The sequence below is a fragment of the Salmo trutta genome, chromosome 7 (genome assembly GCF_901001165.1).
Source record: "Salmo trutta chromosome 7, fSalTru1.1, whole genome shotgun sequence".
Lineage (NCBI taxonomy): Eukaryota > Metazoa > Chordata > Actinopteri > Salmoniformes > Salmonidae > Salmo > Salmo trutta.
In genome coordinates this window covers 2638091-2664189 of record NC_042963.1, presented here as the reverse complement: position 1 = coordinate 2664189, position 26099 = coordinate 2638091, and the positions used below count along the sequence as shown (strand labels likewise).

The 26099-nt window shown below is 42.7% G+C and overlaps 3 protein-coding genes and 1 non-coding gene across 5 annotated transcripts in view; 3 read left to right on the top strand and 1 right to left on the bottom strand.

The window, feature by feature from the left end:
- Positions 1–8887, bottom strand: part of alpk3a (alpha-kinase 3a) — a 28275-nt gene extending 19388 nt beyond the window's left edge. Inside the window, exons 1-3 of the mRNA XM_029757612.1 lie at positions 8523–8887; positions 7885–8164; positions 6973–7094 (exon numbers count right to left, since the gene is read on the bottom strand). Of these exons, the coding sequence (XP_029613472.1) occupies positions 6973–7094; positions 7885–8024 (262 nt within the window). The 5' untranslated portion in view covers positions 8025–8164; positions 8523–8887. The remainder of the gene's footprint in view (positions 1–6972; positions 7095–7884; positions 8165–8522) is intronic.
- A 648-nt stretch (positions 8888–9535) lies between these two features.
- Positions 9536–23141, top strand: malt3 (MALT paracaspase 3). The gene is made up of 15 exons (XM_029757611.1): positions 9536–9652; positions 10500–10589; positions 10714–10838; positions 10949–11087; positions 11221–11396; positions 11617–11713; positions 12443–12484; positions 14186–14389; positions 16044–16221; positions 16367–16441; positions 16532–16659; positions 19896–20045; positions 20935–21089; positions 22107–22229; positions 22382–23141. The coding sequence occupies exons 2-15, from the start codon at positions 10571–10573 to the stop codon at positions 22712–22714; spliced, it is 1944 nt and encodes a 647-aa protein (XP_029613471.1). The 5' UTR covers positions 9536–9652; positions 10500–10570; the 3' UTR covers positions 22715–23141.
- Positions 23142–23767: 626 nt separating this feature from the next.
- On the top strand, positions 23768–23839 carry trnah-gug (transfer RNA histidin (anticodon GUG)). The gene has a single exon. It is a non-coding gene; the product is annotated as a tRNA-His (tRNA).
- A 1319-nt stretch (positions 23840–25158) lies between these two features.
- frmd5a (FERM domain containing 5a) overlaps positions 25159–26099 on the top strand; it is a 111893-nt gene continuing 110952 nt past the window's right edge. For both annotated transcript variants that reach the window (XM_029757610.1, XM_029757609.1), the window contains exon 1: positions 25159–25609. In XM_029757610.1, coding sequence (XP_029613470.1) covers positions 25508–25609 — 102 coding nt within the window. In that variant the 5' untranslated portion in view covers positions 25159–25507. The remainder of the gene's footprint in view (positions 25610–26099) is intronic.

Below are 26099 nucleotides of genomic sequence, written 5' to 3'. Positions count from 1 at the left end.
GGCGTGGCGAGAATCCGTCTCCGCACCACGTGCTCTCACCACTGGTGTCCCCCAGGGCTCAGTTCTAGGCCCTCTCCTATTCTCGCTATACACCAAGTCACTTGGCTCTGTCATAACCTCACATGGTCTCACCTATCATTGCTACGCAGACGACACACAATTAATCTTCTCCTTTCCCCCTTCTGATAACCAGGTGGCGAATCGCATCTCTGCATGTCTGGCAGACATGTCAGTGTGGATGACGGATCACCACCTCAAGCTGAACCTCGGCAAGACGGAGCTGCTCTTCCTCCCGGGGAAGGACTGCCCGTTCCATGATCTCGCCATCACGGTTGACAACTCCATTGTGTCCTCCTCCCAGAGTGCTAAGAGCCTTGGCGTGACCCTGGACAACACCCTGTCGTTCTCCGCTAACATCAAGGCGGTGACCCGATCCTGTAGGTTCATGCTCTACAACATTTGCAGAGTACGACCCTGCCTCACACAGGGAGCGGCGCAGGTCCTAATCCAGGCACTTGTCATCTCCCGTCTGGATTACTGCAACTCGCTGTTGGCGGGGCTCCCTGCCTGTGCCATTAAACCCTACAACTCATCCAGAACGCTGCAGCCCGTCTGGTGTTCAACCTTCCCAAGTTCTCTCACGTCACCCCGCTCCTCCGCACACTCCACTGGCTTCTAGTTGAAGCTCGCATCTGCTACAAGACCATGGTGCTTGCCTATGGAGCTGTAAGGGGAACGGCACCTCCGTACCTTCAGGCTCTGATCAGTCCCTACACCCAAAGAAGGGCACTGCGTTCATCCACCTCTGGCCTGCTCGCCTCCCTACCTCTGCGGAAGCACAGTTCCCGCTCAGCCCAGTCAAAACTCTTTGCTGTTCTGGCACCCCAATGATGGAACAAGCTCCCTCACGACGCTAGGACAGCGGAGTCAATCTCCACCTTCCGGAGACACCTGAAACCCCACCTCTTTAAGGAATACCTGGGATAGGATTAAGTAATCCTTCTATTCCCCCCCCCCCCACCCTCCCCCCCCAAAAGATAAAGATGTACTATTGTAAAGTGGTTGTTCCACTGGATATCATAAGGTGAATACACCAATTTGTAAGTCGCTCTAGATAAGAGCGTCTGCTAAATGACGTAAATGTAATGTAAATGTAACTGCAGACCGTCGCTGGAGGCTCTAGACTGCAGACCGTCGCTGAAGGCTCTGGATTGCAGACCGTTGCTGGAAGCTTCAGGCCATGGATCATCACTGGAGCCTTCGTGCCATGGATCATCACTGGAGGCTTCGGGCCATGGATCATCACTGGAGGCTTCGGGCCATGGATCACCACTGGAGGCTTCGGGCCATGGATCATCACTGCAGGCTTCGTGCCATGGATCATCCCTGTAGGCTTCGTGCCATAGATCATCAGTGGAGGCTTCGGGCCATGGATCACCACTGGAGGCTTCGTGCCATGGATCATCACTGGAGGCTTCGGGCCATGGATCACCACTGGCGGCTTCGTGCCATGGATCATCACTGGAGGCTTCGGACCATGGATCATCACTGGAGGCTTCGGGCAAGGGACCGTTGCTGGAGGCCGAGTGCGTGGAACTGGCACAGGACACACCGGGCTGGAGAGACGCACTGGAGGCCGGGTGCGTGGAGTTGGCACAACACGTCCTGGCTGGATACCCACTTTAGCTCGGTAAGTGTGGAGAGCTGGCACAGGACGCACTGGGCTGTGAAGGCGCACTGGAGGCATAGTGTGTAGAGTCGGCGCAGGATACACTGGGCCGTGGAGGCCGACTGGTGGTCTGGAGCATAGAGCTGGCACAACGCATCCTGGCTGAATACCCCTTGTAGCACGGCAAGTGCGGGGAGATGGCACAGGTCACACTGGGTTGTGCTGGCAAACTAGGGATACCGTGCGTAAAGCTGGCGCAGGATATCCTGGGCCGAGGAGACGCACTGGAGACCAGGACCGCTGAGCCGGAACAATCCGTCCTGGACAGATGATCACCTTAGCACGGAAACTCCTGAAAGCAGGCACAGAACGCACCGGGCTAAGGGTGCGCACTGGAAGCACGGTGCGCAGAACCGGAAAACATGGTATCTGAACCGTGACCAACTCCTCATCGTAATTACAGGGAGTTGGTTCTTGTTCCCATCTTTGCTCCGCTCGCCACCCTGTGTGCCCCCCCAAATTTTGGGGGGGAGGTTGCCTCTCGGGGTTCCGTTGTCTCCTTGATCGCTGTTTTCCTTGCCGTTCTTCTCTCGCTGCCTCTGTCTGCTCCCATGGAAGGCGATCCTTTCCGGCCTGGATCTCTTCCCACGTCCAGTATCCCTTACCATTCCAGGATATCCTCCCATGTCCAGGATGTCGGCTCCTCCTGGCCACGCTGTTTGGTCCTTTGGTGGTGGGATCTTCTGTTAAGATTGTCTGAAGAACTGGACCAAGGTGCCACGTGGTAGGCGTACATTTTTCTTTTAATAAAAATGACACAGGAAGAAACAACAAAATACAACAACAAACGTAAAGCTATATGCAGTGCAGAAAGCAACTACACACAAACAAGATCCCACAATCACAGGTGGGAAAAAGGGCTGCCTAAGTATGATCCCCAATCAAAGACAACGATAAACAGCTGCCTCTGATTGGGAACCATACTAGGCCAACAAAGAAATAGAAACCTAGATATGCCCACCCAAGTCACACCCTGACCTAACAAAACAGAGAATAAAAAAGGCTCTAAGGTCAGGGTGTGACACATACACCTTAGCCAAATACATTTAAACTCAGTTTTTCACAATTCCTGACATTTAATCCTAGTAAAAATTCCCTGTTTTAGGTCAGTTAGGATCACCACTTTATTTTAAGAATGTGAAATGTTTGTCACGTTCTTGAAAATGATCGGACCAAGACATCAGGGCGTGACAGTACTCCCCCCCAAAGGTGCGGACTCCGGCCGCAAAACCTGAAACCAAATGGGGAGGGTGGGGGGGTGATTAGTGTCGGTGGCGGCTCCGGTGCAGGTCGTAGCCCCCGCCCAGACCCCGGATCCGGCCATCGCGCCGGGCTGAACGCTGTGCCTGGACTGGGCATCGGCACAAAGGAAGACTCCGGCCATGGAGCTGGGTTGGCCGCCGTGCCTGGACTGGGCACCAGCGCAAAGGAGGACTCCGGCCCTGGAGCTGGGTTGGACGCCGTGCCGTGCCTGGATTGGGCACCGGCGCAGAGGAAGGCTCTGGCCTTGGAGCTGGACTGGACGCCGTGCCTGGACTGGGCACCGGCACAGAGGAAGGCTCCCTCCCTGGAGCTGGACTGGATGCCATACCTGGACATCGGCGCAGAGGAAGGCTCCCGCCCTGGAGCTGGACTGGATGCCATGCCTGGACTGAGCACCAGCGCAGAAGAAGGCTCCGGCCATGGAGCAGGACTGGACACCGTGCCTGGACTGGGCATCGGCGCAGAGGAAGGCTCCGGCCTTGGAGCTGGACTGGACACCGTGCCTGGAAGCTACGGACCGTTGACCGTCGCTGGAGGTTCCGGACCGTTGACCGTCGCTGGAGGTTCCGGACCGTTGACCGTCGCTGGAGGTTCCGGACCGTTGACCGTCGCTGGAGGTTCCGGACCGTTAACCGTCGCTGGAGGTTCCGGATCGCCGGAAGCTCTGGACTGTGAAATGTCGCCGGAAGCTCTGGACTGGGAAACGTCGCCGGAAGCTCTGGACTGTGAATGTGCACTGGAGGCCTAGTGCGTGGAGCTGGTACAGGTGGCACCGGACTGGTGACACACACTTCAGGGCGAGTGCGGGGAATAGGCACAAGATGTACCGAACTGGGGAGGCGCACTGGAGGCCTGATGCGTGGAGCCGGCACAGGTGGCACTGGATTGGTGATACGCACTTCAGGGCGAGTGCGAGGAGCAGGCACAGGACGTACCGGACTGGGGAGGCGCACTGGAGGCCTGATGCGTGGAGCCGGCACAGGTGGCACTGGATTGGTGATACGCACTTCAGGGCGAGTGCGAGGAGCAGGCACAGGACGTACCGGACTGGGGACACGCACTTCAGGGCGAGTGCGAGGAGCAGGCACAGGACGTACCGGACTGGGGACACGCACTTCAGGGCGAGTGCGAGGAGCAGGCATAGGACGTACCGGACTGGGGACACAAACTTCAGGGCGAGTGCGAGGAGCAGGCACAGGACGTACCGGACTGGGGAGACGCACTGGAGGCCTGATGCGTGGGGCCGGCACAGGTTGTACCGGACTGGTGACATGCTCTTCAGGGCGAGTGCGAGGAGCAGGCACAGGACGCTGTCGTCGCTGTCCTCCATTATTAACTTCCGTCTGCCGCCAAGGAAGGGTTCCGCATCCACCCATCACTTCTTCCCATGTCCAAAACTCCTTTACCTGGTGAACACGCTGCTTGGTCCTGGTTTAGTGGGATATTCTGTCACGTTCTTGAAAATGCGTGAGTATAGTTCCACATATTTATTTAAGTGAAACTAACAAAACAAAATAACAAAACTTACAAAGACCGTGAGGACGTAGTGCCCAAACACACTAACAATCAATCAATATCCCACAAAACACAGGTGGGGAAATAGCTACCTAAATATGATCCCCAATCAGAGGCAACGATAAACAGCTGCCTCTAATTGGGAACCATATTAGCACCAACATAGAAATAGACATACTAGATCCCCCCCTAGTCACGCCCTGACCTACTACACCATAGAGAACCAAGGGCTCTCTATGGTCAGGGCATGACAATGTCAGAATAAAGTAGAGAGAATGATATATTTCAGCTTTTATTTCTTTCATCACATTCCCAGTTGGTCAGAAGTTTACATACACTCAATTAGTATTTGATAGCATTGCTTTTAAATTGTTTAACTTGGGTCAAATGTTTCGGGTAGACTTACACAAGCATCCCACAATAAGTTGGGTGAATTATGGCCCATTCCTTCTTAGAGCTGGTGCAACTGAATCAGGTTTGTAGGCATCCTTGCTAGCACACGCTTTTTCAGTTCTGCCCACACATTTTCTATAGGATTGAGGTCAGGGCTTTGTGATGGCCACTCCAATACCTTGACTTTGTTGTTCTTAGGCCATTTTGCCACAATTTTGGAAGTTTGCTTGGGGTCATTGTCCATTTGAAAGACCCATTTGAGATCAAGCTTTAACTTCCTGACTGATGTCTTGAGATGTTGCTTCAATATATCCACATAATTTTCCTCCCTCGTGATTCCATCTATTTTGTGAAGTGCACCAGTCCCTCCTTCAGCAAAGCACCCCCACAACATGATGCTGCCACCCCCGTGATTCATGGTTGGGATGGTGTTCTTCGGCTTGCAAGCCTCCCCCTTTTTCCTAAAACATAACAATGGTCATTATGGCCAAACAGTTCTATTTTTGTTTCATCAGACCAGAGGACATTTCTCCAAAAAGTATGATTTTTGTCCCCATGTGCAGTTGCAAACCGTAGTCTGGAATTTTGATGGCGGTTTTGGAGCAGTGGCTTCTTCCTTGCTAAGCGGCCTTTCAGGTTATGTCGATATAGGACTCGTTTTACTGTGGATAGAGATACTTTTGTACCTGTTTCCTCCAGCATCTTCACAAGGTCCTTTGCTGTTGTTCTGGGATTGATTTGCACTTTTCACACCAAAGTACGTTAACCTCTAGGAGACAGAACACGTCTCTTTCCTGAGCGGTATGACGGCTGCGTGGTCCCATACTTGCGTACTATTGTTTGTACAGATGAACATGGTACCTTTAGGCATCTACAATTTTTTTTCTGAGGTCTTGGCTGACTTCTTTTGATTTTCCCTTGATGTCAAGCAAAGAAGCACTGAGTTTGAAGGTATGCCTTGAAATACAACCACAGATACACCTTCCAATTGACTCAAATGAAGTAAATTAGTCTCAGAAGCTTCTAAAGCCATGACATCATTTTCTGGATTTTTCCAAGCTGTTTAATAGCACAGTCAACTTAGTGTATGTAAAATTCTGACCCACTGGAATTATAATACAGTGAGTTATAAGTGAAATAATCTGTCTGTAAACAATTGTTTGAAAAATTACTTGTGTCATGCACAAAGTAGATGTCCTAACCGACTTGCCAAAACTATAGTTTGTTATCAAGAAATTTGTGGAGTGGTTGAAAAACAAGTTTTAATGACTCCAAACTAAGTGTATGTAAACTTCCGACTTCAACTGTACATCACAGACATACAGTGTAAAATAATAACCTGGTTAAATTCTCCAAAAAACATTTTTTAAATTAGATATAGTTTCATGTTTTCTCTCTCATTAAGATTATGCCCCGTATGATCATTATTTTAATTTCCAGGTTACCATCGAGGTATGAACACAGTAGCCATTAGTTGTTTTTTCATGCATCTTATGAATTAATTAATCAGCAATAAAACAAAAGGAACAGAAAGCTTTTGAAAGGAAATTGTATCAAGAACCAAGGCCTGTTTCAGACTGCTGCGTCATGGCAGTGTGCAAAGCCACAAGTTCTACTGCTGTGGTTGAGAAGGGGCCAACTCAGATGCCGGGGGGAAGGAAATAGCAAAACCTGCTTAGATTTTTAATCCTATTTATGTCTTGCCTCTCTACGCCAACATTATACCATTGCTAATTTAGTATCAGCTGCCTTTACTTTTGAACAGTTTTATTTTATTTTCACGTTAATGAATAAGCTATAGAATAAAACATAAGAATAAGCAGTCATAAGCATTTTAAAGTAACTTTTCTCTTTTCATTGTCTTCAATTGACGTTTATATATGCATTGCCCTTCTCAATTCATGTTTGCATTGCTGTTCAGAAGTAGGTTTGTTTCTCTGCTTTGATTTCAAACTAACAACAGAATGACTAATACCATCGCCTACTCATAACTATCTAAAGCATTCCAACATACATACACAAATGCAAGTAAGTAGGTCAACTCTGAGGGAGGTTGTTTAGTGTAGGCCTACCTGTAACCACACATGTCAACTTCACATTACAGTTCTCTGACACGGCCTTGGATTTTAAGGTGGTCTCAAATACAGGCTGGGTGTCCTCAGTCAGCTGAGCCATCACACCAAACAATGTACTCCTGGAGACAGAAAGGGAGCTTTAGCTTTAGTGTCTGTTCTTCAGGGCATGTGCTGAAGTACTTTCCCATGAGAAAGCCAATATTTCAAGGATCTTTTAGCCAACCATTATTCGTTCTACACTTCCCACTGGGCACATAGTGGTTGAATCAACGTTGTTTTCACATCATTTTTACGAAATTACGCTGAAACAATGTGGAATAGACATGGAATAGACATCTTTGCACAGTGTGTTGTTTATTCCAGGGAGGGGAAGAATGCCGTTCATGATCATTACTGATTGTGAAGGAAGATTGAGATTGCTCTCTCAAATATTTTACATTTCTTAGCAGTTGAGAAAGTGACATGGAAACAGTGCCTATAATGTTGTTGAATATATATATATATAACTTTGTATGAATGAAATTGTATATCAACGTTGAATGCATTACCTCGATGACCTGATTTGAGAACACCTTGAGTAGCTATTCATAGAGGAGGCAAATAAAGGCATCCCATCAGTCATTTTGGTGGTTTTGTGTCTTAGATTATTTTACATGGGACTCATTTGTATTTATAAAGTAGGCTACAAATGGAGAATACTTACCGGTATTCTAAGAGCTGTGCTTTTCTTTAGAATACTGAAATACTGTTGCATGGTTATTACTTGCCATGTAACATTTGCATTTTGGACTAGAAAAGGCTCCACAGATATGTTGAGACGGCCAAAATATCTAATGAATGTGTGTGGTGGACAGAGTCACACTGAAATGCCTAGAGTCGTAATGAAACAAGGAAGAAGAGGTCATCTACCTGTTTTCAGGCCTGACATTGGAGAGGTAGTTGCAGCTCTCCAAGCGGCCATTCGAAGAGCTGACCTCCTCCTCATTGTAGCTGCCGCCGGACCTCCCATTGCCAGAGTAAGAACGGGTCATTGGTCTTCTGGACGTCATTGTCCACTCAACAGATATTCCCACAAATATAAAGGAAAAGTGTCTACTACAGAAGACTGGTCCTTGAGTAAAAAAAGCTCAGCTTGGCATGGATCAAAGCCCCAGTTTCAAGTTGCAGTGTCTTACCAATGTAAGAGTTGCTGGAAAAGAAAGGAGAAAACAGCTGTGAATACTGTAAACATTTGATCTAGATTAGTCTTTGGGAAACCTTTCAACAACTCAAATAGATCCTTGAATAAAAAATAACATCTATGCACCTTTCTCAAGCAATGTAACAATTATTAAACTAAAATATAATTCAGACAGTGGTAACTGCTTTCCCTTGACCAAGCTAAGCAGTTGCAATGGAGAATGTTATAAATAGGAACTGCTATCAGGCTCTACAAGGGTTTTTAGGAGTCAAACATAATCCTTAGACATCATTTTACAATTCAGAGGTTAACATTGAACTCAAACACTTCTTGGTTGAAAGAAAAGTGTGTAATATTGTGAACTTACCATTTATAGGCTTTTCAGTGTCCTTTGGAGCCTGATTCCCAGCAGCAAAACTCTGAATGCAATTGTCAATCATAGGCGTGCTTGTGGTGCCATCAGGACCCTATTTATAGCAGGCCTACAAATAGCCACAAGTGCACATCACATTTTCCCAAGCTAGCCTTCAGACATATATTCAACAAGAGAAGGCTAAAGGTAATCTCTGAGGAAAAATCTATAAATTCCCAAATTGGAAGAGAGTATGTCAAATAAATATCACAGGAGATATCAGATCATTATACACTATCATAGTTGACCAAGCAAGGCCATGTTAAACATACAACCTCTTAACATGTTGACAGCAGTGAGTATAGACTCATATCTCGGTGGGACACTGTGTTGGTGGCAGACTTGTTGCAAAACACTAATATGTTGTGCATCCAGAGATACTTTTTGTCAGTGTGCTTGGTTCTTACCCAGGGGCAGCCCCCATTTGATACTGCCTACCACTAAAGAGTTCTTCCAAAACACCCTTGAGAATGTGGGTTGTAAATTCATCCATCTGATCACATTGCTCAATTTTCCATTGCCTGCTTAGGTTACCTTCACACACTAAGCACAGAGGGCTACCAGCAAAGTGGGGTATTACATAAAATACATGAACTGTATTGCTATTTAATTCAATCCCAATTTAAACTAATAAGCACAAGAGTAATTTCATAAAACCAAAATACGTTTCATATAACGTAATAAGCCTATTTATTTCAAAAGTGAGAAGGTGGGATCATTGTTGAGCATTTTTGAGAGACTTCATCAGTGAAATCAAAATTAATCGACCTTTTAGATGTCTGTGCTATGTTATTGTTGTCCATGTGTGACTGTTGATCTTGTTGTGGATAACGATTTCCCTAATTTAATTGCGTTAGTATTGCATCTCATAACATATTTTATAAGATAGGGCTCATATATTACATCTACTACGGTAAAGGGCGGGTATCCTTGTTCCGGGAAAAAAGGATGTCCTTTTATTTTTTTTATTGAGATAAAGTTTTGAGGATTCTCGATTAGTTACATTTTCGACTGTAGTTTGTTTGAGGCAGTCGAATGAATGCTCTTACAGTGTGGCATTTACATGGTGTTTGGTCGCAGTTCAGGTATGTACAAAACATTGATACAGGTAGCATACACAATAACCCTCTCTAGCCATAGAAATGTGTTGGATCACTTTTTCTATAATCATACTATTTGCGTGTTTACCAAAGACTTCTATATTTAATTTCATGTAAAAATACCTCTCACAATTACAACAATTAACATAGGCCTCGCGATTTTTTTTCTATGACAATAATATATTATCAAACACAAATAATTGTATAACATATTAATGTGTCTTCTTGCTTTTCAAGAGCTGAAACAACACAGCACATTATAGGATGAGTGTGCAGACAGGAATGTGTGGTGGTGATTCACTTGAGTTTATAGGCTACTAATGTGTGCGTCAGGACATTCTTATTGGTCAAGTAGTATACCATATAACTAACAGTCAGAATTTTGAGTTGTAGACTAGTAGAGGACATTGCTCAGGTCTAATTTTACAGCCATTAAACTGTAGAACTGTACAGCATATTGATAGTAGCATATAATTGTTACTACTCTGTAATAAGCCATTTTCAGGAAGATTATGATGGACAACTGTCCAGATTTTGCCGGCCAGCACAGATTGTGTTGCAAAGATGCTAGCCTATCAGTCTCTATTTCTCTGGAAATAGATGAATTGTCTTATGGTGATTGTCACATGCACAGTTGTAAAATGGGAAGTGGGGAGAAATCTGCTAGTCACACTTGCCAATGCACATTTGTTCCATTGTGTCCACAAACATAGTCATAGCCCTTATAAGACATAATCTCCATGTGTTCCTGTGATTTTTGGCTGCATTTTGATTTGTGTTGGTTGATACCCAGTCTGATGCCCATATTTTGTCTTTTTTTCACATCTTACAGGCAGCACAGTGCAGGAATGACCAGAACCAACTATACTTGAGGTTTAGAAGCTCCTATTCCACACTGAAGTGATGAAAAACATGATCAGAGGTGTGCATTTCCCCAATTTATTTAGCAAATCAACTATGTTCCGTGATCTTTGATCAGTACACTGACATAACATTCTTTTTTAATAACAATTCTGTAATATCATGTTATCACTTTCCATTTTCAGACCTTGTCATTGTGCAGCATCCTGTTTCTGTGAGTGTACCACTGAACTATCAGGTGAAACTGAGTGTGAGAGCAGAGGGGACAGGTATCCTGAACTACCAGTGGTTCAAATCTGATGAAGAGGAGGTATGTGGTTGTGGAGGATTTTTGTAATTCTTGTCTGACACTGTATTATGTTGTCAATTCGTAGAGTAACACAGTGTATAACCAATGAAATGGCTAATGTTTTTTTTTAGGTATTTGGTGCAACCAGAGCAGATCTGACTGTCACAGCCCAGAGGTCTCAGCTCTACATTTGCCGAGTGAATGACCAGTTCTGCAACTGTGTGTTCAGTGAATGGGTCAAAGTAAAGGTCCCAGACATTGCTAAACCAGGTATATGAATCGTCTATATTACTTACTAGTTATAAGATAATATGTTTGCAATGCAGATGTTTAAAACTTCTTTGATCAATGCAGAGCACTATTTTGCATATAATGTATCGCTATTGCATTTTTTTTTCTTTAGGTCTCCCAGTAGCCTGGCGAGGGGAGCTCCATATCGCTGTACACCCAGCACCCCAGACTGTCAGACAGGGGCAGAGACTCACCCTCAGCTGCTCTGCCTTTGGCATTCCCATCCCACACTACCAGTGGTACAGAAATGGACATCCTCTGCTGGGCAAAACCACTGACACACTGCAGGTAACTCCAGTGTTTATTTACTCCTGTACTGAGGTCATCGTATTTACTCTGTCTTGACATTTGATCTGGCCGAGAGCCAATAGTGCTTCAGCAGTCCTATGTAAACATTGCAATTTAGAAGAACTTGGTTAATATTTAACATAAGGTTTGTTTTCTAGAATAGTCTTATGTGCATGAGTAGAGCCAAACATTAATGGGAATGTGTTTGTGTCCCTTGTAGATACATAATGCAGAGGCAGACGATAGAGGAACATATCTCTGCTCTGTGTCCAATGTTGAAGAAGAAAGATGGACAGAGCCAGCTGATGTTGATATAGGTAAATAGAAATATGATAGAGCTCGAAGGGCATCTTTGCAAATAATTAGGAAGGAATGTTGTTGTTTGTAGGAAGTCACCTCACTGTGAATGATGTTGTAAAATTATGGAGTCTACCTTTTGTGAATGTGGCTCTTTAATTATATATAGATATAGTGAATAGTGAATATAAAACCCAAAAGTCCTTCATAGTAGCACATGACAAAACAATAGCAACAGTTATTTGTTCAGTGGCATGAGCTTTACTATTAGCATTTTCTATTTTCCCTGACGAAGTCTACCACATAATACACTGTAAAGTAATTCCGCCCTTTTCAATGAGCTAGTGGAATAGCTGTGAATATTTTGATTTCTGCACATGCCTCCCAGTACCTTTGTACAAAACTATCAAGTGGGTCTTTCCATTCTGCTGAGGATTTAAGGTACTTTCCCTTTGTTAAAGACAGAAATGGTAGGAAGTTGTCAGGCTCTCAACAGTGGGCAGGGTTAAATAGAGAACATCTAAATTACTAGAAATGAAACTGGCCTTTGGATGTAGGTTCCCCTTTTGCATTTGAATGTGTTTTCTACGTTTTGACTCAACCAGTCTGAAGTAAAACAGAGGCCTTTAGCATGCTCATATTGCTTTTGATCTTGTTTGTTGTGTTTGATTGACAGATTGAAGTGTGATGTATGAAGTTATGCACTGATTTCAACCTTTGTTTTTCTTTCTTTTTTCCATTTCATTCAGAGCCATCTAATCAACTCAAAGTCACAGCTCCAAAACTCACAGGTATGGCTCGGTGTAAATAAAGTATTAGTGTAAATAAAGTATTCGTAATTTTTAGAATGCAGTTTGAGCATTTCCTCATTGAAGAGGGGAACTGATGTAGCAGTATTTTCGGATATACAGTACCAGTCAAAAGTTGACACACATACTACTCATTCCAGGGTTTTTCTTAATTTTTTTACTATTTTCTACATTCTAGAATAATAGTGAAGACATCAAAACTATGAAATAACATATATGGAATCGTGCAGTAACAAAAAAGTGTTAAAGTTGCCACCCTTTGCCTTGATGATAGCTTTGCACACTCTTGGCATTCGCTCAACCAGCTTCATGAGGTAGTCACCTGGAATGCATTTAATTTAACAGGTGAATTTCTTTCCTTCTTAATGCATTTGAGCCAATCAGTTGTGTTGTGACAATGTAGGGCTGGTATACAGAAGATAGCCATATTTGGTAAAATACCAAGTCCATATTATGGCAAGAACAGCTCAAATAAGCAAAGAGAAATGACCGTGCATCATTACAAGACATCAGTCAGTCAATCCGGAAAATGTCAAGAACTTTGAAAGTTTCTTCCATCAAGCGCTATGATGAAACTGGCTCTCATGAGGACCGCCACAGGAAAGGAAGACCCAGAGTTACCTCTGCTGCAGAGGATAAGTTCATTACAATTACCAGCCTCAGAAATTGCAGCACAAATAAATGCTTCACAGACTTTAAGTAACAGGGTCATCTCAACATCAACTCTTCAGAGGAGACTGCGTGAATCAGGCCTTCATGGTCGAATTGCTGCAAAGGAACCACTACTAAAGGACACCAATAATAAGAAGAGACTTGCTTGGGCCAAGAAACATGCGCAATGGACACTAGACCGGTGGAAATCTGTCGTTTGGTCTAATGAGTCCCAATTTCAGATTTTTGGTTCCAACCGCCATGTCTTTGTGAGACGCAGAGTAGGTGAACGGATGAGCTCTGCATGTGTGGTTCCTACTGTGAAGCATGGAGGAGGAGGTGTGATGGTGTGGGGGTGCTTTGCTGGTGACACTGTCAGTGACTTATTTAGAATTCAAGGCACACTTAACCAGCATGGCTACCACAGCATTCTGCAGCAATACGCCATCCTATCTGCTTTGCGCTTAGTGGGACTATCATTTCTTTTTCAACAGGACAATGACTCAACACACCTCCAGGCTGTGTAAGGGCTATTTGACTAAGAAGGAGAGTGATGGAGTGCTGCATCAGATGACCTGGCCTCCACAATCACCTGACCTCAACCCAATTGAGGTGGTTTGGGATGAGTTGAACTGTAGAGTGAAGGAAAGGCAGCCAACAAGTGCTCAGCATATGTGGGAACTCCTTCAAGACTGTTGGAAAAGCATTCCAGGGGAAGCTGGTTGAGAGAATGCCAAGAGTATGCAAAGCTGTCATCAAGGCGAAGGGTTGCTACTTTGAAAAATCTCAAATTTGTTTAACACTTTTTTGGTTACTACATGATTCCATATGTGTTATTTCATAGTTTTGATGTCTTCACTGTTATTCTACAATGTAGAAAATAGTCAATATAAAGAAAAACTCTTGAGTAGGTGTGTCCAAACTTTTGACTCGTACTGTATGCAGTTTCATGTTTCTACAGTTTAATTAGCTGTTCTTGTTATACAGTAAATTAATCCCGATTACTAATTCCACTATGGTCTTTCCGTTCAGCGACTGACAAAGTGGCCCTGCTTATTGGTAACCTCAACTACTCCCACCACCCGGACCTGATGGCCCCCACTATGGATGTCCATGAGCTGGCCAACCTGCTGCAGCAGCTGGGCTTCAGAGTGGTGTCTCTACTGGACCTCACCAGGGAGGAGATGCTGGCAGCCATTGACAAGTTCATTCTTCTGCTTGACAGGGGCGTGTATGGTGAGTTCAATACTGTACAGTATTCTGGTGGTTACATTACAATGGAAAATGTATTTTGAATTGAGTTTTTTTCAGAGACTAAAAAGCTAACGATTAGAGTAATACTATTCCCCGCTTCAGATTAATAGGTGTAAATGTATAAAAAAAAGTATATGTTAAGTGGAAACTTCGGAGTCTGGTTAAGTTCCCTTTGAACTTATTCTGCTCTTTTCCGTTGAACTTGTTGAGGTCACAGTTCATAATGCTATGCTGCTGTTTTGAGATCTTATTAGTAGCTTGGTGTGAGTGTGGTTTAGCAGGCAGATAAGAGGTGGAAAGGAGAAGCATGGGTCTGTAGTGTTTGGTGTGAAAAGCCTTTCTATGTATAGCCTTTTCTAAAGGCCTGTGATACTTGTACTTTACAGAATTATTTAGCGCCTGTAAAGGGCTTTTAGCAACCCAGCAACCTGTCAGCTTATCTCCCTTTTATATTTTAGTCAAATAAATAAACGTTCACACTGTTATTACAGGCACTGAGCCATACACATTACATTTTATTTGGTATGTAAGCATTTTTAAGAATGTATAACTTTCTGCCTCATCTAATAGTCCATGTGTGTGTGTGTTGTTGGCTGTTATAGAAAACGAGGTCAGCTTAATGTGAAACTAAAAAACAATCTAAAAAGTAGCAACCTGGCTTTCTATGAGCTTTTAGGACCTGCACAGTTTACCTGTTTCCGCTGGACATAATACCTAGAAAGCAAGCAACATAATGGCTTGTTGATAAAGGACAGGGTAGTGTTGTGTGATATTCTACACAGTATATCTTTGATAAAATGAAACCGGCTAAAACATGGAGCCTTGTTTGACAGATGCATAAAGAGTATGAAACATGTAGCTACTGCGGCTCTACTACGTCTTACTTTTACTGCTCTGAAAACTCCTGACCTTTTTCATGTGCAGTTTCACCCTTTCTTCTTCCTTATCTCTACCTCAGTCTGAACTGGAGTATACACTGAGTCTACAAAACATTAGGAACACCTTCCTAATATTGGGCTACACATCCTTTTGCACTCAGAACAACCTCAATTTGTCGGGGTATGGACTCTACAAGGTGTCGAAAGCGTTCCACAGGGATGTTGGCCCTTGTTGACTCCAATGCTTCCCACAGTTGTGTCAAGTTGGTTGGCTGGATGTCCTTTGGGTGGTAAGACCATTCTTGATACACACGGGAAACTGCTGAGCATGAAAAACCCAGCAACGTTGCAGTTCTTGACAGACTGTATACCGTGCACCTTGCACCTACTACCATACCCTGCTCAAAGGCACTTAAATATTTGGCCCATTCATAATCCATGTCCAATCCATTTTAAATATTTTCACAATCCATGTCTCAAGTGACTCAAAGCTTCATCTACACTGACTGAAGTGGATTTAACAAGTAGCATTCACCTGGTCAGTCTATGTCATGGAGCAGGTGTTCATAATGTTTTGTACACTCAGTGTACTCTTCTTGTGCTCTGAATTTACTATTTTACACCTATGAGAGACTTTTCTTTCCTGTGTTCATCTGATGAAGTAACAGTGATCGATGGTAACTAACTCTAAATAGTAATTTTGGTGTATCACTGAAATACATAAAAAAATACCTGTAACGTTATGCTATCCCCTACAGCCCTGTTCTACTATGCTGGTCATGGGTACGAACGTTCAGGGAGGAACTACCTGGTGGCCATAGATGCTCCACAGCCCTACCGTCCAGAGAACTGTGTCTGTGTACAGAGGGTCATGCGCAAGATGCAGGAGAGACGGACTGCGTTGAGTGTGGTCTTACTAGACACCTGCAGAACATGGTAGGCCTCCTGACGGACACCTCATGTTACTGTTTGTTGCTCTAGATCTTGTCCAACTTTTGTACAAACAGTATTATGATTGTGGAAGGACTAAAACAGGTGTTAAGTTGTATATTAGTGTTAAGTTGTATATTTGTATTTTTAGGTACAACCAAGATTGCATAGCTTCTGAAATCAGGCCCTTGGTACCCATGGGAAACACAGTGTATGGATATGCCACGTATGTATTTTTTGTGTATGTAACAACAACTTATTTTATGAGTGTTCATTCATGACCTGAAATCTAAATGACCTCCTGCTGCCTTAAAAGATGTGAAGATGCAGAGGCGTATGAGGTGCAGGACGGAGGGAAGAGCACTGGGATCTTCACCAAGTACCTGAACAAGCACATTCTGCAGCCGGAGAAGGTCACTCACGTCCTGGAGCAGGTCTCTGAGGGTCAGTGTTATTGTATGATAGGCTTTGCTCTTACAGTATGACGGTGGCTTTGCTTATAGTACTTCCCTCAGTCTGTGTGACTTTGGAATTTCAGGATGGATGTTTTGACATACTGTTAACACCAATCCATGACTCATATGGGAAACCCCTGTATTTCTTTTGACCAAAAAATACCCAAGAAAGACTAAATTCCTTGCTAATTAGAGCAGAATAACTTTGTCTTCTTAGGTGACTCTGGGTTCTGTAGCTCCTCTATATGAGATGCACAGTAGTGTCTGTTAACAGGGTCAGTATGGAAGTTGTTGTTGGATGGAGCACAAACATTTTCACATCCTAAAGGTTCAATGCAGCTGTTTTTATCTCAATCTCAAATCATTTCTGGTTAACAATTAATTTACTTACTGTGATTGTTTTCAATTAAATGGTTAAAAAAAGAACAAAAACTTCTTAGCAAAGTTCAATTTCTCAAGCAAGAATTTAGCTTGAACTTTCTGGGAGTGGTCTGAGTGGGGAGGGGAAAACTGAAAACTAGCTGTTATTGGCAGAGAGGTTTGGAACTCTTTATTGGTCTATTAACTAATTTACCACCTGGTGACATAACCAGGCAGGCCAAAACTCCATCCCACCAACACAGGATGAAATTTCAGGCGGTCTTTTCAAACAGCTCTTACACTAAAAGGGCATTATCATAATTTTCACAGTATTATTCCAACCTCAGTGTGGAAATATAAAACACAGGTAAATCACATTTTTGACTGCACTGGGCCTTTAAATCACTAACTACTCCCACTGGTGCAGCAGATAGCAGTGGGCGGCGCTTGGAGGGCTGCTTGTTTTATTGTTTGTTACATTCCCCAGCACGAAATCAAAGTGTCACTCAAAGGGGGAACTAACAACCCAAACAGATGGGTTTTAGGAGGGGTTCTGAAAGACACTCACTGAAAGTTGACTAGCAACGTCAACTGGAACCTAAAAGACACCCACCATGAGCGCACAATAAATTTACCCAAGAGGCAAACAAAAGAAAGACCCACACCAAACTTAAAGACAGGAATCAAACCAAAAAGGTGGAGCAAACAAAATCAGACAAGGGAACACTTTTCTATAAATCAAATAGGACGCACCAAATGAAGGTGTTGACCCTCCACATCTCTCAAGATAATTGGAACACTGGGCCAGCCACTCTTGAATAGCACCTGGGCCGGCCAGCACAGGTGAAACACCTTCCCACTAACGAGACGGAAACCAGAACAGGTGTAACACGTACTGAGTAACGAGGTGACACCACTCAGCGCCCCCTACGTGCTAACGATCTATACGTGCTAAAGTCCAACCTCAAAACATAATTGGAAAAACCAAAACCTCAAATAAAATCACATTTTATTGGTCACATACACGTGTTTAGCAGATGTTATTGCGGGTGTAGCAAAATGCTTGAAAACCTGTAACATGTTTGATGGTCTCTCTGGTAACATAACTTTGTGGGACAGAGCTGCATTAGCATGTGACCTCATTCTCTGGAAATTCACACTGTTGGTCGGAGCACAGCAGGAAACCTGAGAGCAGTAGAGTTAAAGACAGCTGCTCTGGCGTGTGTGTGTACCCCCCTACACTGCTCTCCTGTGGTCAATCAGCTCCAGCTCCAGTGATCCTGCATAACTTAACACAGCCCATCCAAGGAGGTGGTGGTACAGTACTGCTTTGGTTGACTGATGAATTGTCAGTGGCTGTAACGGTCAGACCTTGGCACAGAAGCTCACGGCTTACATAAGAGATATATTTACTGCACCGTTACTCACTGGGACATTGTGAAAACAAACGTGACACAATACATTTTATTTCAGGTTTACAGCTACATTTCTGAAAGTGTAATCATGAATGAATCGTGAATAATGATGAGTTAGAACGTTCCAGAGAAATAAATATCATACCCCCAAAAATTGCTAACCTCCCCTGTTATTGGTAATGGTGAGTTAGCATGTTTTGGGGGCATGATCTTTGTGCATCTGTAACTTTCATTCATTCATGGATATCCGTAATCATGGTAGCATCCACATTAATATAGAAGTGTTGAGAAGCATATTCTATTCATATTTACAATAAAAGTGACTCCAATACATTATTTACCATTCATTTCTATTGGGCACAACATAATCCAAAACACAACCAAAACAATCTGTAAATGCAGGCAACAAGTTTGTAGAGTCACAAGCTTGAGGTAGTCAATGCATGCTAGGAATATGGAACCAAATACTAAACGTTTGACTTAATTTAATATTCTAAGTGAATTTGTTCAAATACTTATGGGGGGACTAGATACATAAAGTGCATTCATTTCTACACGGTAAAACAGATATGTATGAAAATACCCTTGAATAAAAGGTGACGTTTTGTACTGCAGGGATCATCAACTAGGTTCAGCCGTGGGGTCAATTTGTCTCTTGAGCTCATGGTCGGGGGACCGGAACATAATTAGAAATAATTTGTAGACTGCAAATTGACCTCAAGAAGCCCAAACAGATATAAAATTTGACTAAAACATAATAATTTCAAACATTGCTTACATTTGTGTATGATCTCGTCTCTCTATTATGTGTGGGAATACTTTGTCGAACAGCTGCATTTATCAGAATTGTATTTTAGACCTTATAACAACCGTTGCTAATTCATGTCTTGGAAATAATATTCACTGAAGTGACAGATCATGAGACCATGTTCCCAGAACCTCATTTGAAGAATTATGATCTATGTCCTGCTTGTCTTCAAGTTATTTATTAATGGAAAAATAGTTGATGATGAACTGCTGTTCACTCAACTCTAATGGAAACATGGCGAAGACAGCTTGCTTAAAATATGTACTAAAGCCATATCCTCTGCAAGGCTTAGAGTAAGCCTGTATCCAGGGACCTGAATAGGGTTTCAGTGTATCAGTTGTCCCTTTTCAGTTGTCCCCGTAGGCCCTCATTGTAAATAATATTTTTTTCTTAGCTGACTTGCCGAGTTAAATAAAGGTTACATTTAAAATGTAAAAAAATGCACATCTGGCCCACAATGCCTTATACATGCCTGTCATCTAAACATTCACTCTTATTATCCACATGTTTATAATTTCAGAGCCTTTACATCAGTCAAATAGTATTGTTATTTTCATTTCAGTCCTACTATTGAACCTTCCTTAAGAACAGCTGTTACCTTGGCAGCATAGGCTAACCTTTAACATTTACCCTGTTCCTCAGATCTAGGCAGAGACCCTCTGGTCACAGGGAAGCAGGCGGTGGAGATCAAACACACGCTGAAGGAGCCTCGCTCCCTAACAGATCCGGTCAGGACCACCGGCCACACTGGGGAGCTACGTCTGAGAGATGCCTGCTGGAGACAAGCCAACGGTAAGTTTTTACACCACAATATCCGCAATCCAGACCCATTTTCACAATAAATGGTAATCTAAAGACGCTATTGATAAATTATTGTGTGTATGTCAAGTGCTGTTCTTATTTTACATGCATTAGCAATGGTATGGTGTGTGATTTGCTATGAAATACTGTAATGTAATTTTCTTGCCCTAAGCTAGTCTTATCAAGAAAGAGGAATAGCAATATGTTCCCTCCTCCCTACACCCCCTCCAGTTCGGCATGTGATATGGATGTGGCTTTTAAAAACAGTGTGGTTTAGCATGAGTCATGACCATCACACCACCATTCAATAATTGACAGTTTATTTCTGGTGATAACAGACAGGGAACTTATTTGTATATTTAAAGTCAACTATAAGCTTATTTCACTCCCAGTATATCAGTGGTATGCATAACAGAAGGGAATATACTTTTGTTGTCCCCCTGTCACCTAGGAACTTGCTTATCGTGTATTATTTATTCAAATAGAATGTTGTCATCACCGAAGTTCTTGAAAATCCCCGTGTATATTTTGGCCTCGTATTTTAAAGAACAAACTCCTACTGTAACCTTTTTCAAGGACAAGTTGACATCTGATAGAATAAACTTTTCTGATAACTTGCCTGGCCAATTCTCTTATCTAGTCTGTCTCCTAGAGATAAAATCATATCAAATAAAAATGTATTAGTCACATGCGCCGAATACAACAGTATACAACAATTCAACAGTGTAATACAGTGAAATGCTTACTTACGAGCCCCTAACCGACAGTGCAGTTTCAAAAAATACGGATAAGAATAAGAGATAGCATCCTATGTCAGATGCTTTCTGACATAGGATTTGTATCTTAAAACTGTCTTTCCATGTGATATCATCCCACACAGAGCTACCACGTCAGAAGCTGCTTATTTTCCCCTGTGGAGTTGAGGTGGAGGTCAGCTTCTCAGCCTTGTTCTCTAACGTCATGGTTGCATTCGGCACAGTGAAAACCACTGGCCCCAGGACCCAGGACTGCACTGTTACTCTGAGGAGCACACCTGTGAGTCACCTCTTCACGTTTACTTGTTGATACCTGCCACATTATGTAGAGGGCAGGGTGTGGTGAACAAACACCCCCTAATAAGAATTATGATTTAGTTGCATAACTTCACATGACACTGCAAATAAATATTGGATTGAAAGGACTTTATAACTCCTTGTGAGACCCTGGAAATGTATGCATAATTGTATCCATCTGTAGGCTACACTCACAACCAAACTGAAAACAGAAGGTTAAGAAAATATGTTTGGGAGAAGGTTCTAAGAGTTGGTTCTGCAAATGGTGTCTGAACTATTTCAGTTTGTGGTCACAGCTCTCAAGGCTAAAATTGTCGTATAGATATTTATCTGAACCTGACACGTTTATTGCTCATAAAACAACGTTTTATATTTAGAGAACATGCAGGTACAAAGGTTGTCAAGAGCGCAGAGTCATCCCCTCTCTAGACTCTAGGGTATATCTTATGCACAGTACACTTATTAGCATAGTTCTGCCTTACGCGGCGTATGCCCTCTTGGCTTTCACGACAGGGTAACACAGTCATTGAATGATGTTTCCCATTTACAAGAATGTTGTGCCCATATATAGAGTTCCTAGCTGTAGTAAATGGCAGAAGTGAGAAACAAGAGCAGGAAATTGGTGCACAACCGCTTATCAAGTGTTTGCTTCTGTGGCGTGATAACTCCTTGGAGCATACTGACACCTAGTGGTTCAATGCATTATTTTCCCCGTACACAAAATCAATATACCATGTACCCTTTATATAACTAGGCAAGTCAGTTAAGAACAAGTTCTTACTTACAATGACAGCCTACTGGGGAACACTGCCTTGTTCAGGGGCAGAACGACAGATTTTTACCTTGTCAGCTTGGGGATTCAATCCAGCAACCTTTCGAGTTACTGGCCCAACGCTCTAACCACCTGCCACCCCATGTATAATGTGTATAATAATAATAAGTGGGTGTGACAGGTTTTGTTGTTGTTGCTTGATGTATTTTATTCCCAACCTCTGTCTAGGCAATGGAGGATATCTTCTCTAGTCCTGGCAGGTCAGGTGAAATGGACTCTCTTTTGCTAAACAACTTGGTTGCTGAAAACCCTGACTGTAGCCTCAGACTTTGTGGCCTTCAAAAGCTCCAGGTATGCTTACTTTCTGCTTCCTCATATTTAACATTGAAAGTAAGCAATAATATGGTAGAAATGTTTACAAATTGCAATCTATCATTTATTCAATGGTTAACTAAAAGTGTGAATAAAAATCTATATTCTGTTTTTTTCTCTCTGTTCCAAAGGGATCCTTAGTGATAAAGGTGGACATACACTATACCCACACGGGCAGCAAGCTGCGGCTGCAAGAGAGCAAACAACTAGACATAGGAAAGCCTTTGGTAGCATCCTGTGATCAGTACAGGGGACAGCAAGCATTGGTGACCCAGAGACAAGAAGGTGCCCCTTCCCAGAGTATGGGCCACGTTTCACACAGCAAGCAGCCCCCACGTCAAACATTGGGCCAGCCAGGTCGCCCCTTCACCAGGAAGGCAGAGTGTGCTGCCAAAGTCCCTACTGCAAGGAGCAACGAACCAGAGGAGAATGATGAGACTGAGCCTCAAGACTTTACCTTCTGATTTCCGCTCTCCACGTCTTTGGAAAAAGGATAGTTTAGTAGTAGTAGTGACTAGTGTAGTCAATAGGATATTTGCTGTTTAGGCTTAAAGCAATGCACATAATTAAATCAGCATGATACATTCTATTTCTCTGGTTAGGCTACATTTCATCAGTTTAATGATGGTTATGAGGTGTGTGTGTGTGTCAGTGTATGTATACATGTGGCATGTGAGTTTGAGGAGATTATCTCCTGGATTATGTTCCTCTCTTAAAGCACTATTCGGTTCATAGTTCTCAGCATGATACTCAAGCAATATTTATTCTTAAACGATCACAGTATGAAAAAAGCTGACTTTTCTACATGCTTGTGAATAATAACAATAATAATACACATTTCAGCTCTTATGTACCTGTATATAACTATTAAAATGAATGAAATACCGTTTTTATTACTGTATTATTCAAGATTCATTTATGATTAACACAATTTGTGGTTTTATATTTTAACTACTTTAATATATTTATTAATATATAGCCTATGTTAGGGTTAGGGTTAACCCTAACCCCACAGAGAACCCTAACCCTTAACCATATTAACAACAATCCATTACAATTTCCATAAACTGAAAGAAAAAATACAATAATTCAGACAAAAGACAAAGTCAAGAAAGGTTAGCTAAAATAAACGTCATATAAGCAGACATGATGAGCAGATGAAGAACAATAGGATATTAGCTAACTAATTCCATTTGCAAAAAAAATAAGAAGAATCCTAAACATTTATGACTGAAATGTACCAAACAAAAATAAACAGATTCAAATCGTTTTTAAACATGGTGTCACATTTTCAGATTCAGTTGTCACTGGATAGTTTACTAAACATAGCATTCGACATTCGAAAGGTCAATAAAATACAGAAAAGACTATCATTACCTCATAAAGAAAAAGTCATCTAGCTTGCTCACTAGCTATAGTTTCATCGATTTTAATAACCATCATTGCGAATATGCCGCTGCATGCATACTGGGTTATAAACCTAATTTCTCCGATCATTGTACAAGCCCTGGTAGCTCGCCGTGATCGTATAGTGGTTAGTACTCTGCGTTGTGGCCGCAGCAACCCCGGTTCGAATCCGGGTCACGGCATTGCAAACACAATGTCACGGCAAAAGGGCAGAATTTTTTCTGGATTGTCTTGTTGTTTTTTTTAAGCTTCAAAATGTTTTATAAGTTATCCTCGTTCAGTCATTGCTTGTCGAAGCAATTTTCCGAACAGAGCAAACCTATGAAGTCGGCTGTAGTCATTCAGATGAAATGTGTTATATGTCCGCTAGGGGGTGGAAGAGTCGCTATTCGATAATTGTTGCGCTGAGACGATTGGGCGAAAAGCCATCATTCAAATCAATCAATCAGATGTATTTATAAAGCCCTTTTTACATCAGCATTCGTCACAAAGTGCTTATACAGAAAGATTTGGCATTGGTCCTCAGATCCTAAAAAAGGCTAAGCTTCCTGCCATCCAGGACTTCCATACCAGACGGTGTCAGCAGAAGGCCCTAAAAATTGTCAGACACCAGCTTCATAGACTGTTCTCTCTGCTACGGCACGGCAAGCGGTACCGCAGCGCCAAGTCTAGGTCCAAAAGACTCCTTAACAGCTTCTACCCCCAAGCCTTAAGACTGCTGAACAGTTAATTAAATAGCTACTCAGACTATTTGCATTGACCCCCACTCCTTTTTTTTTACGCTACTGCTGCTCACTGTTTATTATCAAGTCATTTACCCCTACCTACATGTACATATTATCTCAATTACCTAGACTAACCTGTAATTTACCCCCCACATTGACTCTGTACTGGTACTGTATATAGCCTCGTTATTTATATTTTATTGTGTTGTCTTTTTTAACTTTTGTTTATTTAGTAAATATTTTCTTAACTATTAATTTTATTAAAACTGTATTGTTGGTTAAAGGGCTTGTAAGTAATACTTTCACGGTAAGTTCTACAACTGCTGTATTCGGCGGATATGAAAAATACGATTTGATTTGAATTACGAAAAGACACCCTGTCTATTATTTTGTCTTGTGTCTTAGGCTATATCTGTAAACTCAAAAATATTTGGTATAAATAAGTGGATAAATGTATTTTCATGATTGCTCTGGCTATGGCCACTGAGTCATACAATTGGGAAATACATTCGGATGAGGGATAGCTATCCCGGACGCAAGATGGTGGTATTATTCCTTTCAAGTCATTTGTCATGAACGACGCAGCCTAAAATGAATAATACCGCCATCTTGCGTCTGGTTGGGCTACCCCTCATTCGTTTGACTTTAGGCGCTAAACATTGACAACATGGAATGCATAGGAGACTGAAAACACCACATTTGGAGTTCCTAGTGCCAATTGGTGGCTTAAGAAAATTAAAGGATGAAATATTCATTTTTGGTATTGCTTATTTAGGGCTTCTGCCCATTTTGTGGACATCGCTCCCGTTGGTTCTCATTGACGTCTGTCTATTCGAAGGGACCGCCCTCTAGCTCAAGTTGCAAGTGGTGAATGGTCACCCATCGTTCGGCCACGGTTTTGCTCCTGGATCTGGATGCGAGCGTCATTTCAATGATTCCGCACTGTGGCCAGTGTCTGTGTTGTGTTAACTTCATGGGATAGACAATGCTGCGTCTTGGCAGTAGAATCTTCAGCTGCTGCTAGTCTGGTTGATCGGAAAATGTAGTCATTCAGTGACATTGCTTACATGCTGTGTTTAGTTTATTGTTCTGGTCCTAGACGCAGACCAGCAATTCTGTGAGAAGATGTTGAGCCGAATAATGAGTGGCAGCATCAGGAATCTGGATAGAGAATATGACTGCACCGTCAGACTCCTGGATGATACGGAATACACATGCACAATTCAGGTCAGTCACGTGCTCTATATTTTTTACAATAACTGTTTTCCCTCCGCAGAGCAATGGTAAGGCAAGTGCTGCAATTGTCTCCATATAGAAAAGCACGCACAGTGTTTAAAGGATGTTACTACCGCTAGGGTCCGTGCTATCCGGCATCCTTGGGACGTCCATACCTCCATTGAAGTTAACATTTAAAATGGTTAAGGTAAGGGCTAAGGTTAGGCTTTAGAGTATGGACGTCCCAAGGATTCTGGATAGCACTGACCCTTCAGAAAGTGCCCGCATCCCGCAGGTCCCACGATAGGCATGATCTGAATCTATTGCTGTGTGAATAACTTGTTTTCTAACACATTTTTGCCGTAGCCAATGCAGGGATCATCAACGTGGGCCGATGTTCTCATGAGCGTATGGTCGGGCCGCAGGAACATAATTAAAAATAATTGTGTAGACCGCAAATTGACCGCAAGAAGCCCAAACATAAATAATGTTAGACTAAAAC